General features: G+C 41.6%; 1 protein-coding gene across 1 annotated transcript in view; it reads right to left on the bottom strand.

The window, feature by feature from the left end:
• Nucleotides 1–15171, bottom strand: part of LOC107194613 (hemicentin-2-like) — an 82533-nt gene that overhangs the window by 33384 nt on the left and 33978 nt on the right. The window contains exons 4-5 of the mRNA XM_015584257.1: nt 9320–9430; nt 7644–7847 (exon numbers count right to left, since the gene is read on the bottom strand). Of these exons, the coding sequence (XP_015439743.1) occupies nt 7644–7847; nt 9320–9430 (315 nt within the window). The remainder of the gene's footprint in view (nt 1–7643; nt 7848–9319; nt 9431–15171) is intronic.

The following is a 15171-nucleotide window of genomic DNA, read 5'->3' as shown; positions in this document are numbered from 1 at the left end:
TTATTTTTTTTACCTAGAAACGCATGTTTAAATATTGGGACTCTAACGAAAAAGGCTTAATAACGATTCTGCTGTAACTTCTATATTAATATAGAAGGCTTTGTTCACGCCACGTTTACACAGTGTTTCCAAGTAAAGACTCCAACAGAGTTTGAAACTCGGGTCTGCTTCGAAACTTTCATGGTGTACTGCGAATCGTTTCAATACCTCACAAATCTATTGTTTGCTCGATGCCCAACCCTCGGCAACAAAAGGAGGGTGGGAGGGGGGGGGGCAATAAAATTATACGCTTATTGGAGATCAAGTGAAAATTCTCATGAGGAACTTCCTTTCCAATTCTTATCGAGTCTTTACTGTATGGCGGAAAGTCGCAATGCGCAGTAGAAAACGAAAATGAGTCTGCTGGGCGAGCACATCTTGTATCCTTAGATCATGGATAGATCGACAAACAGAGAACACTTATCTCACGTTTATCTCTGTTTCTTTCACGATCTAAGCCGGGATTCTAGGTCAAGATAACGACCAAGTACTTATAACGTGACCTGGTAATAATGCGTGCTATCAGGCGACGTTATGATAATTTAACGGCGTAACGAACGATTCTCCTGGAACTTACCTCCAGGCTCAGTTTCGCGTCGTCTTCTTATCAGTCGCCTCACTCATCCACCCGCAAAAATTTGATTTTTTTTCTCTCTCCTTCGCTTTATCCGGGATAAATTTTCGGGTTATCTGGAAGCGAGCCGCGAGCTAGCGGTCGTGGCCGATCTAACGGTAGGACGTGGACAAGATTAAAGCCCGGTAGAAGTTTTTATGACTGAATGCGATAAACTACTACCCGGAGAAGACGGTAAAGCGGCTCGTTTAAATGAATGGTCAGCCTTTTTTTCCTCCGGCAAATTTTAGTACGACTCTTGGCCGTTATCCGCGCCGTAAGATAATTCCAGGATGGATGGTCCTTTGGTAGTAAAAGGGAAATGAATGTATATATGACGGTTTCGGCTTTATTAACTCGACGAACGACTTTGCGGATGAAACATCCGGTATGGTTAGATCCGTTTTGTGCGAGTCGCCTTTGTGCACGCATTGCAAAGAATATTTGCACATTCGGGACAAATGTCATAACTAGACTGCGGATTTTTGCGCAATTATCAATCTTTAAAGATTAATTTATGGAATCTACAAACAGGCAGACATTTTCTTACTGTGTGTAAGGTTCTATTAATTCTCACATAAAATGAAACTCTTACTAAAATTGATTAAACTCCTTAGTATACTGAATTCCAGACAATTGGGCGCGCTATAAATTAATCGAATCCACAGACTAATCAATCTTCCTATATTTTTCTTTTACTATCATGAGGTTGAATCTGACTGTATAATAAGTCCTCTACTTCGCGGGATCTTCAAATGGGCCTATGACTAACTTTAAAGGCCTGTAGAGTGAACGTATTAATAACGATTTAGACTATTTTTTCCATTTACAATAAGTTTGAACAGCTGAATTTAATTATATTATAAAAGTTAGTGTGACATCGATATCAACAATGTTAAAACCGATACGATGTATCGGCGTCGTGATGTCACCGGTTCGAAAAAATCGAAAGTCCAAAAGCCTGAAGACATTACTTGGGGGACTTTTGTTCGAGTGATACCTCGCCAGGGCTCATCGAATTTTCCATGGGCTCGGCCGACTTCCGGGCCGAAATGGCTTTCGCAGCCTCTTCGAACGAGGAGCGAAATATGGTCGATCAAGTTTCCCTCGTAAACCAGGCACGGGGCCATGTTGTTGGCCCCTTCCTCTCTGGGTTGTGACAGGATATCGCTTTTTTCTCATTAGTAATTCCTTGGAAATATCGCCGTTAAGCTTGATCGGCGAGTTTTATGCGCTTCTAACGGAACCGTGGCAACCTTTAATGTGTTAAGAAATATGCGGGACACTTTCGCAGGATGGATTCTACAGGGCAAACTAAAACGAGAATGACTCTGCTGTTGAATTGACTCTGACTCTGAACTGATTCTGAACTCTATTGTGGCTGAACTTATTCTGACGCTGAACTGACTTTGAACTGTATTTTGGCTGAACTCATTCTGACGCTAAACTGTATTGTGGCTGAATTCATTCTGACACTAAACTCACTTTGAACTGTATTGTGGTTGAACTCATCCTGACGCTGAACTAACTCTGAACTGTATTGTGGTTGAACTCATTTTGACGCTGAATTGACTTTGAACTGTATTGTGACTGAACTCATTCTGACGCTAAACTGTATTGTGACTGAACTCATTCTGACGCTGAATTCACTTTGAACTGTATTTTGGCTGAAATCATTCTGACGCTGAATTGACTTAACTGTATTGTGGCTGAACTTATTCTGACAATGAACTGACTTCAAACTGAATTGCGGTTAAACTAACTAATTTTGACGTTGACCTGACTCTGATGTAAAAATTCTATGACACTGGCCCATCCTCCCTTCCATTTCGCCCTAATAAAGCCTTTCCTGGTCATGAGTGCATATTGCTCTACATTGTTTAACGTTACCAGAATTTCTCAATCTGCCAAATGTCATATTATAACCTGGGAAGTCTTCTACTTGTTTATGAAACGGTCCCTACGTTTTCTCTAGAGTCGCCTGTAACCAAAAGTCGCTAACAACCATCTCCCTGTCACAAATTTGGCGTTTCATACAATTTTTTTTAGAGGTGCTTTTCCATTTTCGCTGCGGTCAGCATAAATCTCGACCACGTCGTAAAAGCCAGAAACGCAGCCGACCCGGAAGTTGGCCGTGACTCGAAAGATGTCAAGCACCTTCCGCGCGTAACCGTCCGCTGGTGACACCTGTCCCCTTCTCGACGCACCGGGGACGGGGTATGGTCAGCTACTCTCGAGCGGCTTCTCTGACGGAACTTTAAATAATTTACCTGCGTGGTAATTCCCAGAAGTGGCAGCCGGGGTAAGGCCGTCCGAGCGAGCCGGGGGCGTTCCGCATTGTCGCGAGAAACCAACTTAATGCAACCGGATATCCCCGCCGATCCCGTAGGGATATCGTTCGCGACGTTTCTACCTCGACTCGGCCCTTTCCACTGGCTTTTTACGAGCTTTTTCCGTTCGTATCCATCAGACCACCTCGGGGGAGAGCATGTTGGCAGAATAATAACCCGCCATGGAATTGGTCTCCGTTCCCCAATTTCTGTTTCTTACATTGACAAACGTGTTGTACATCTCTTGCTGGCTGCTAACTTCGTTTCGGTCCGTGTCCTACATTCTCGAGGGAACGTGCTCGTTTCTTTAGTAGCAGTGGATTAATACCGAATCCGGTTTATCACATTGATGACGGTGTATCCCTTGGTATTTGTTAACTTTGTTTTCGTTGGTTTTTGCGTCTTCTTTTGTTTTACGCCTCGAGGACACTTTGGATAGAGGATGTTCCAGAGACATTTTTTCTTCTTATGGGAAGTTGATTATTTCTATAGTACTTGAAACACATTTTTAGAATAGAAGAGACATAACAGAGTACTATATTTTCTGTTTCCAATTACAGACCAGTCTTTTCTATGTCTTCTTTTAGTTTAGACTTTGATTTTTTCCCATATAGCAATGGAATAACATTTTCCGAACAGAATTGAAATAAAAGAGTATCTATTTTCCGTTTTCAATTACCACGTTATAATCTTCTACACTTTTCTTTAATTTGAAATTTTCTCATCTTATGGAAAACAGATCGTTCCCATACTAACGGGATCAGATTATCCGAACAGAACAAATATAAAGGGGCACCTGTATAATATTTCCAATTATCAACCATGTGATTTCTTTCTACATATATTTCAGGGTCTGAGGGTATTTCGAACATTCTGAAACGCCGGTAGAATCATGTTTCCGGCCCGGGAACAAACATAAAAGATTACCCGTTTCCGTTCACCGTCTTAAAACTTCCGAACTATGCGCGAGACGCCATGGAATATTCTTATCGTCGATTCAGAAACAGCAGCCACTGGAACAATCGAGTAGAACACGTAGTAGTAACGTTCAAGGACCGAAACACCGGGGAGAATGGGGCCGGGCCCGTCGTAACCATCGGGTAAAGGGCGAACTTTGTTTAAGAAATACATGACGCGAAACGGGGCTATCAGCCGGAACTTCACTATCCTACTAAATTGCACGACAATCTTGCAGCAACTTCGCGAGAAGTAAAGACAACGTAACGGCGGGAGGTGTACCTACCTCTTCTACTTATCCTGACGCCTATCGACCGTGTCACCCGTAGAACGCCTCTCGGCTATCGACGAAACTATCGAATCCCATCGATCAAGTGTCAGCCATTCTGTCTTAAGTACAATAATTGCCATTGTTATTATTACCGTTACTCCGTCGCTTAAACGGTCCCGCTCGCTATAGTACGAGCCGCCTCCAGTTATTCCGAACTTGGTGAATTCCCTGGCCAATTTGTCAACTAATCGCAGATTCTGCTTGAGATACGTGGAAAGATGAATTTGAGAGCGTTAGAAAGGGACTTATTAGTATTGGTCACAAGGTGTTCGTTTGGGTTAGCTTATTTTTACGGTATATTTTAGAATCGTGTACGGATTCGAGAAATTAGGGTGGAGGAAGTGGAATGAAATCGTTTGTGCAGATAGGTTTATGTAAAATTGGAATGTTAAATTCTACGACTGGATTGAACTGTTAGGGAACGAACTTCCTTAAACGTTTAACGCCCAAACCTTTAAATTATGAAGAAGAACGAAGCTGGATGAACCTGATTAACGTGTCCACTTTATATTTCACTCACAATTCATACAATTAAATGAATCTATCTTAATATCTCCTGATAAAACGTCCCAAAGTAACGTGTAACACGATAGTTGAAATGGCGTACAATTCACGGACATAGGTCCACGGTGGGATCAAGAATCGTATAAAGATTGCGATCACGATCGTATTTCTAATCCCTATCATCGGTACGGAGGCAGCATGAAAAGGGAGTAACAAGAAATAATAAGTATACACGTCAAACCGGAATCAAGATGAACGATAAGATCGCCTGAAAGGAAAAGCCGAAGTATTCCTTGGAGGAATGTAAGAGAGAGACAGAGGTCACGAACGTAGCCCCATTAAACGGTGAATAACGTCCATGAGATCGACGACTACGACCCCCGCGGAAAGGAATCCGATTATCTATACAGTGATTTAAAATATTCCCGATAACGACCGTGAGGATCGACGATTTCGATCCCACGCCGACTACCTTCTGGAAACAAAGAGAGAACTTTATATACCGTTTATAACTCCATATCGCGTTTGGGAGGGTCGTGTGACGTGGGACATCGGGATTGGCGGATGGGGATGACAATGATGTGATCGGCAGGGGCTGATATTGGTACATATTTCTGGAACGCACGGGGGTTGACGAGGGTGACTTGAAAAAACGGATACGACTATTACGACGTTCCCGTTTTTTTTAGAAGATCAACGATAACGTAATGGAATGTTCACTACCGCTCGTAAGTATTAGGCAGAACTGGGCAAATTTTATTTTAAGTGAAAATAAGAATTGGTTAATTGAAATAATTTATTTAAAACCGATAAGTAGGGGGATGACGTCGGAACACGGAGGGCAAGTATATTTTATAGAACTATACATATAGTACTCTGAGTATGGACGTGGTGCTTTTGGTGAGTTTCATACTTGTTGTAATTGAACTGTTTAGTTTTGTTTGGTTTTTATTCTTGTAATTGAACTGTTGGAAAGATCGCTTGAAAACATTGTGACCTGATTGTAGATGTTGACGATTGGACGACTTGAAAAAGATAGACGATTAAGGTGTAATTAATACACGATTCCACGAGTCTCTATCAATGATTTTCATAGATATTTTGTCAATTATTTTCATTTTGTCCTTTGTAATCGTTTATTGTTTCAAAATTATCGCAAACTTCGCAAGATTTGTCCTGAAGATTTATACCTTGATTCAACGATAAGACTGTGCTTCGTAGAGTATTAATTCGTTTCTATGAAATTTAAAAAAAAATAAGATTCAAATGTGGAAGCAACGAAGTTTGATCGAGTCGCCCGCAGACGTTCCGTGGCTGTTCGATATTTATCGAAGCCACGAAAAGTCAATCGGATTTCTGTATTGTTCAGATCCGGGATTGGAATGGAAGTCGATGTAAACTTCGTTGTTCAGCGACTGGAAACTTTCATCTCTCCGCGCAGCATCGACAAGGTATTTTCGTTCCGTATACGGAATGCTGGCCCGCGCGAACGGGGCCAGAAAAATGGCCATTGGCTTTTTCTATTATCCCGATAAACATCTCACGGTGATGGCTTGTCAATAACAAAATACTATATATATACCGAAGACGTTGAAGTGAACGCAAAAGCTCCGTCGATGTGTATTTATTGCATCGATATATCCGTATCAGACATCAATCCGTGTATACCAATCGCATTCAACGTGGCAAATGCTTGTTTCTACTGAAGTAATTTGTCTTGACGTGTTATTTCGCCGTGGAATAAGTTTCGTTAGGACTTTAGGTGTTCTCTTTTAACGGGCCATAAACCACGCTGTTAGCTCCACCGTTGCCTAATATTTGCGAATTTCAAGTTATATTTCATTGGTTACTAACCTGAAATAGGGCAATATTCAGTTTGTGAATTCGACGAAGTAATACGTAAAATGTTCAATAATAATAGTGGATTTAGAATTGCATAACTTCTGTTTTAATCAATGATGAATAAGTAAAGTGGTAAAAGTGTTTTATTAAGCGTGAATTAAAACGGAAGATCGGTATTATATGTAGAACTAGAACGTAATTATGTAACGTTTACAATTCAATAGAACGTAATGAATCACTTCATTATCTGCCATTCATATTGTCCCGTAATGATGAAACTGTAAAATGCGTATCGAGTATACGACAGGACACAATATTTAGTTGTTGCCAACCTTAAAAAACGGTCAGTCGTTGTTTAAACTTTCGCGTCTTCCCTGGATCTTTTATGGCAGAAGCGAAATTTCGCGCTCAAGTAATTCCGAAAAGAAGGGATTCCTATTATAAAAACCTTTTAACGTCCAAATGTAAAAACTATTGAATTATGTAGTAGAGACCTGGAAATATCCCAGAATTCTTTTAAGATTTTTCGGATGTCTATAATATAAAGCAAATAGGTCTGAATATAACGGACTCAGGGGGCTGACGGAAGCAGTAAAAATAAGGAAGGTTAAAAATCACACTGAAGTCGTGGTCTTTATTAAAATTCATAGAACAGCTATCTACTTTTCTACATTCATCAAAAGCTAAATCGTGCTAGTGCGCAGGCGCACGCAATGTGGTGGGGTAACGAATTTATATGTTTGCAAGTACATGTGAAAGGGAAATGTTCAGTGACAATATAGTTAGAGTCCACTATATTTAACACAATGGAGAACCTGGTTTAATTTTTTAACAAGAAAACTTCCTGGAAAAAGTCATGTCTTTTAATAATATTATTTAAACGAATGATTTAAAAAAATTATATAATTGGTTGGATTCCTCAATCAAACACACAACTTAAAAAAAATAGATACACATACGATTAGTCAGTCGTTTAGAAGGAAAACTGTGCAGCAGGTCTCATGCAATGATGTTGTATGGTACTTACAAGTCATGTTCACGTAAACGGAGGACGATAGCGGGATCGACCTATTGTTGTTCGTCGCGTTGCAGGTCAGCACCGAGTGCACGTCGTCACGTCCCAAATTTTTGATAACGAGCTCGCTCCGCGTCACGCCGTTCCGCACGGTCACGGTTTTGTCGTTGACGAGCGTGTCGTTACGGTGCCAGGACACCTTGGGGGTCGGTTTACCTGCGGAAACGGCATCAGATTTGCGATTTACGTGAATCGAGGTGACATCGTGCGAAAAAGAAGGGAAAACGCAGGGAACTAGAATATATGAAAAAATCGACAGCTCGTCTGTGGGGAACGACGAATTCTCATCGAAGCACCGGAACCTTACGAGAGAATTCTCTGCGTTTCACCCACACCGTGTACGTTTCTGTCTCTTTTTTTTTTTCGGGAACCGCAGACTCATTAAATTCTCGTTTTCCCGGGTGTGTGTGCGCGTCGAAACGCGGGGAATATTAATTCTTTGTCGATCTTTTTTTTGCACCGATTCGCGCGACCCGTTTTCTATGCGGAGGACGGATTCACCCGTTCGGAACGAATGAATAATATTCCACCGATCGGATGGAATATGTAAGTATTCGCGCACGCAAGCGCGCGTGATGAAAAAATTTCGAATGGACCGTGAAAGGCTCGTTTACAATGGAGAGGATCTCGTGCGGGAATTATATCGTGTATGGAAACGACGATGAAATAGAAACTAGATATGTAGCTCTACGTGATATTTTCGGTGGAAGGAGAATTTCCTATTGTAGTATTGCGCTCGTAGATTTAACAGGCAGAAAATATTCCTTTCTTTTGTAACAGAATTAATATGTGGGTGGTATTATTAGAAGTACCGAATTGTTTTTTTCTGAAAACAAGGTTTTTACAGATACGTCCATTAGTCTTAGGAGGGCAGTATAAGCTGTGCGATGTGTTTCTAGATAAGAAAAGAAGTCGATAATGTGGTATAACGAAAAAATGTATTACTCAGCATGAATAATCGAAGAGTTTAATAGTGTTTCCTTTTATTACACTTTTATCTAGGCTCTACTGTCACCGGTGGTATATAACCCATGAAGAAATGTTTCTAGATGAAAAATAAAATTTATGATCAGGTATAGTCAGTGGTGAGGGAAGTTCACAAAGTCTATTTTTCAAACTTACTCAGAATGTTACTTTTTGTGACTATGATCGTTTCTCCCTTGAATTACTCAATTCTTCAGTTCGTACTTTCGAATACGGCTAGTACAGTGTCTGACTACTACTCGTTATTTCTACTTAAAGTAGACGCTGGTAGGACATCGTCTGTGTTCAATTTTCAATCGACATCGAATTATCGTTGAAAACATATGATATCATGTTACAAAATATGCTTACAAGTATTACCGTAAGTAGAAATCGCCACTAGCGGAGAGATACATGTGGAATAATGGGGAATGATCCAGTGAAGGGAGCTGGGAGGGTAATATAATTAGAAGGATAAGGGCATCACATGTAGCCGCATTCCACCGGCTTGCATAAACCCTTTCGTAAACGAGCTTTCAACGATCCACGGAAGCTCGATCTCGTTTCTGGAATTGCAGTCGGAGGCAACGGAGTGTTCCGACGCGGCGGTCCTCTCGAACCGACTACGGAAACACACGGTCGCGACAATATTACATCGTACTCACCGCCGTACACGTCGCAGTAGAGCCGCAGAGTGTCGCCCTCCATGTACGGGCCCACCATCGAGTTCCGTGCGATTACGGAGTCATCGACGATCACGATTTGGTGCGGCGGAACTGGAAACAGAAGAAACAGCATGGTCACGGGACGAGAATTACTTATAAACACCTTACAATAAACGTGCTCTTGTCGTTATTGCTTTTATGCCCTTTTATTCCGATTTTATTTAAACACTATCTTCATATTATTTTAACTCGTAACTGCTGCTAAGCTATTAAGTCAAATTGACCGGCACGCTTAAATCGTATTTTCTGTATATGTATTTTCCATTCTTTTAGGTACCTCACGATCTATATCTACTTCAAAAAATTTTCATTAAATTTCTAGTTCCCTACCAGAAGAAAGTATCGAGTAGCCAGATCTTGACGGTTAAGACACTATACTGTATGAAGGGTTAACAAACCAAACTTCCCCAAGACCTACAAACCTCCCTCCCAACTGCTCCCCAGTCAAAACATCTCCTGCCCGCACAATTATCAATATTACTTCCTGTTGATCGATATCGCCCCATCCAAGCCATTTAGCAACAGTCCAACCGGTTCGAAATGGTTTCAAGCTACCTCCATCGATACATCACTCGAAGTTCTGAGCTGATTAACCGTCCCCCTCTCCCCACCCACCTGTGCCCATACCCACGATTCAATCCCCTAATCTTCCGCCACCTTCTCCGGCCAATCACTCCGTAGGAATCCGTTTGCCCAAATGTCTTCTCGCGAGATAAGAATCTCTAGACGACTCAAGTCGCGCCGGTTGCCTCTTCAGGGGGCCAGTGGTTTTCATCGCGAAACCAGAGCGCGGGTTCGCCAGAGTCCCACCAAAGAGGATGGATCGCGGAGTCGAGCCGCCGTCGGTTTGTGTGGCGGTCCACCGGCAAGACGGAAGCCGTCGACGTCGGCCAGAGGCCGATAACGCGAAATTGGTATTGGAAGAGATCGCGGCACGGATACCCCGACAGCATTAAATTGGAATCTGAAATCGATACGGCGGCGCATCGGGGACGCTCGAGTCCCTGTGCATTCGGAACGAGCTGGGTACCGAAGATGGGGTTGGAATGGGGGTGGAAGTGGTAGCCACCGTCGCGTATCTGAGCTGGGAGTAATTGAAGAATTACGGTTGCGTCTCTTCTTTTCGTCTGGCTTCCGCCACGTGGCCTCCTAGTCCTTCCTCCCAAAAGACAAGCATCCCTTCTGCGGTGATCCTGACAAATGGCGCTGGTAGAACCGCCATTTATCCGTATCAGCCTTTGTACTTGTATTTCTGGTATCACCCCCATCCCTCCTCTCTGTCTTGTAATACATTTATATATCTGTCCGAATGGCGGACAGGGACACCACACGGTCCTCGAGGAAATATGATACTGTTGCGTCGATAGGGGGCCGAAACGTATGCGAGAGTTGATGGCGATCTTTGTTGGACACCCTCGGTGTGTCGACGACGAAAGGAGAATGCTGAACGAAGCCGGAAACTATGGGATCCTGTTGGAAATGTGAGGACCGATGACGCTATGGCGACGTCATGTGAGGGTTGATTGGTATTGGGTTCGTTTGGAAAGTTCGTAGCGTTTTTAATGGCGGAGTCACAATATCTATATATTTTTATCAATTCATATCTGTTGTAAAACTTATAATTCAAAAATATAGAACCAGGCTCTGCTGTCATGTTAGAAAAATTTATACTGTTTGTATTTTTAATGTACGTATTATTTAATAACATCTAAAAGAAAGAATAATACATCACATGTTATGAAATTTTGTAGGCCATAGACACTGTTATTCTGTAATAAATAAAGGTGGTATATCCCCCCTGAACGCCATTTTTTCGCTCTCACATATTTTCCCGCGCTGATACTGGATCTGAATTGAATCTTTAATCTCTATATCCAACTTCAGCCTCTAGCCAAAACGATGTTACTCCCCTGGGGAGAATCTTCGGGGGGGCTTGCAAGTGGGAATAGGTTTGTGAGCAATCCAATGAGCTTCTATCTAGATTACCTCGTGCGGCAGAAACGATACTCCAGAAAAGCTGACAGGCATCGTTCATCATAATCGCGGACAGCTTGATGCTATTTGTATCCGTGACTTTCGTAAATATTCGAATGTGGCGTCACCTCGATAAACATTTGTCTCAACTTTACGTGACATTCGAATTTTTATTGACTAATTTATAATGATATTATAATACCTCGAATTGTAACTAACAACAAGAAGACAGCAACTCATCCTGTATTTGTTGTTTTGTTTCGGTGAACGTATTCTCAATAAATTATTCATATTTACGTAACACTGTCAACTGGTCGGAGATGTCAAGAGATATTTCTTCGGCAGTCTGTTCCGTGTCGTTCTGCGGTGAACCGTTAACGCTAGAAGGATCGATTAACTGTCCTTTGTAACTTAGACTATTTGAACGGTATCAGCGGTGTTCCACCGGCAATCGTGGCGTGCCCATCAGGCCAATATTTGATTGTTTGAGTTTGGCCGAAGAGTACGTTAGATGGCATCGATATTCCCTGTGTCCGATGTACGCTCAGGATTTGCATAATATCCGAAAGATTATCTCGATACCCCTTGTGTCTACGCGTTCATGCTCCATGCTACGGAGTAATATCGTTCCGAAATCCGAACGGAAGTCGATGATAAGTTTATGTCTTACGAACAAGCTATTGCGATAAAAGTGAACGATTAACACAGCGAAAGGAGCACACTGTACCTGGTTGAAAATTGAAGACGATAGAACCAGTCTGGACTTCGTGCAAGATTGTTTCACATTTTCGCAATTAATATCACGTGACGCAGAGGAAAAGAGCAACCAGCGTGTCGCGACATTGAGAAATAATTGCTAGAAAAAATGTAATTGGAATTGTTGAAGTTGCTTGGGGTTTTTTCGTTTACGATATCAATTACCAACGTGACAGTCTGTCGACTTCAAGATAATTGTTCACATTGGTAGGTTGTCAATTTTTCATACTTCAGTAATTTATTTCGGTTCTCGATGGAAACCACATCTGTAGTTCTAGACGGAAATTAAACTTCTTGTTAATTTCTACCTAGGTACTATTATGGAGAATTTTAGAACAAATTAATGTTAACTCTGAATTAAGTTTCATTCCACTCGGTACAGTATAGAATTTCAGTGTAGATTTAACATACATTTCATTTTACACAGTATGTCCGATTTAAGTGCATACACGCTATTATTTCATATGAAAGATTTTATCGCATTTTCAATAGTTACAGAAATATTAGCGGGTATAGACTAAAACATACTGTACAGAATACATTCGATTCACCAATATACAAAGTAAACGAACCTTCCTCTGCTTTACTTTTCAGCTCTACCTCCCCTTCCAATTCCATAGATACCAATTTAATTTCATACTCGGCCAAGATTGAACAACCAAAGTAAACTAATTCTCGATTCCCTTTGAGTGTAGTACATCAGTCTGCGCCATGTTTAATTCATTCGTAATTACGATTGTACCCCGATTCACTGAAAAAATTACATCCAATTCATCTGACGTAGTCGGAAGATCAAGCTGCTTATCTAGTTTCGTTCGATTGCTACGAAACACCATTCACACACGGATCATTCATTCCCTATAATATTTTGTTTCCGGGGGCGGGACGTTTATAACTGTCAACTAGAATTTCTTACACCTTCGTGTGTCACACGCGCCGGAAATCGATATTCGTTCACCGTTTCCGTTCTGCACGTCCGTGTTTCCCTGTGCGGCACGAATTTTCAAAGAGCTCCGTTTCGGATTTTCGCCGATGCCGCATCGATGAACACCGCGATCCAATTCGTTTCTAGCCCCGTGTTTCGATTTCGTCGCGTCCCAATTTTCCTCCCCTTCCCCGCCCCTCTGACTTTGGCCTCGTGTTTTCCCTGGCTTTCTTGCCTCCACCCCTCTACCTGCCTCGTTTATTTAGCCCGATGGATACGCGTTCGTTAACACCGTCCCCGGAGGAAGATCTATCTTCGTGACAGGTGCACTCACGTAATGGATTATCGCCGTTAAAAGTGTATAATCGTGATCAGATCGATCTGTTGCTTCCTACCATAGATGGGCACAATTGAATGATTTTGTAATTGAAATACATGTAAAGAATTGGATGTTTGTATTGAATATACAGGGTGTCCCAAAGTAGCTTCGACTCCCGAAAATGTAGGGTTTCTGGGATGATTTGGAACAACTTTTTCCTTAGCAAAAATGTTAAGGATAAATAAGTTAAAACAAGACCAATAGCCTTTACTAACTAAACGCATATATTTTCGATGATTTATGGCTTAAAACACGAAATAAAGTTTGTCTGATTATATATGACCCATTTTTTACTGCGGTAGTAAATATGTTAACCCGTTGATTTAGTCTTTCGTCGATTTGGTGATTACTTTATGTAGTCTGTTCTGTACCTAGTGATTGTTGAATGTGTCTAATTTTACATATTCGAATAATTCATTTGTGCAGTGTCTTTGCAAGTGTTTAATTTGTCTGTTACAGGTATGTATTCTACGGCGTGACCTAGATACTGTCAAACCTAATTCAGAGATGGATGTTCACGAAGATCAATCTTCCTTGCTAATTCCTGGTGACACAGAGCTATACCAGGCCTGTGGTATGTTCAAATTGGTATATTCACTATTGTCGCTCTACGAAAAATCTTAACACCCGAGTATTTCCAGTAATTACCTAAAACATTCTTCGTAAATTCGTTAAAGATGGTTTCAACCATTCCACGCTCTAAACATTACCAAATGAACCAACAAAACGATCTGCCATTTCAATTTGAAAAAGAAACGAGTAACGTTGGTGTTTAATAATTTTAGTTTGAATTTGTCACACCGCAAATTTAGCTCGATCTCACAAAAATCCATCGGTCAATCCATCCAATGCAGTTCAATTACCTTTGGATTTCTTGCCTCGCAGTCCCCCCATTATCATAATTACTAGCACATTCCTCCTCATCCTTGATCCACCAGCACAGTCAATCGACCAAAGCCTCAATTTCACCTTCCCCTTGAATCCACATCTGCGACCCGTCGATACGTAAACCGCAGCAAACGAACCATCGGCTCCTCCGAGGCAAGACACCTCGAAGACAGAAGCTGACTCAGAGACAGCTTCGGCTGTCTCATTCCCATGGCGTCGTTCGTGTCGCCCCCGTTCACCACCGTTCGAGATATCTCATTAGAATAATTGCTTCGGCCAGTTTGCTGAGCCGTCGTCGTCATCGTCTCGACTCGACACGGTCGGTTATCCCGTACCGTTTCACGGCCGAACGGAATCACGTACAACATACATACTTATACAGGCTGTCCCAAAATAACTTCGATTCCCGGAGATAAAAGGTTCCTGGGATGCTTTGAAACAACTTTTTCCTTAGCGAAAATATTATCCGAGGCATCGTTAACGAGATATTAATGAAAAACACCGACCAATCAGAGTTCGGCCGGCAGACTCGCGCTCTGATTAGTCGGGGTTTTTCGTTAATATCTCCTTAACAAAGCCTCGGATAACATTTTTGCTAAGGAAAAGCTTGTTCCAAATCACCTCACGAGTCTCCTATTCATCCAACATTTTTGTTACACCCTGTGTAGTATTTCATTTAAAAAAACTGAAGGTCACCTTCGTTTCTCGGAAAATAATGTAAATATAAAAAATTGACATAGGTTATCGTGTTGCCAGTCAGATATACAGTAAGCTCTTCTGCTTCCATTTTTTTAAAATACTTACTGTTTATGAAAATAACGCTGGTAAAATTTACCGCGAACACCCTGTATATGTTGCGGTTTCCCCGTA

Source organism: Dufourea novaeangliae, unplaced genomic scaffold (assembly GCF_001272555.1).
Source record: "Dufourea novaeangliae isolate 0120121106 unplaced genomic scaffold, ASM127255v1 scaffold8, whole genome shotgun sequence".
Taxonomy (NCBI): Eukaryota; Metazoa; Arthropoda; class Insecta; order Hymenoptera; family Halictidae; genus Dufourea; species Dufourea novaeangliae.
Note: the sequence above shows the minus strand (reverse complement) of the source record. Positions and strands in the feature narration are given on the sequence as shown.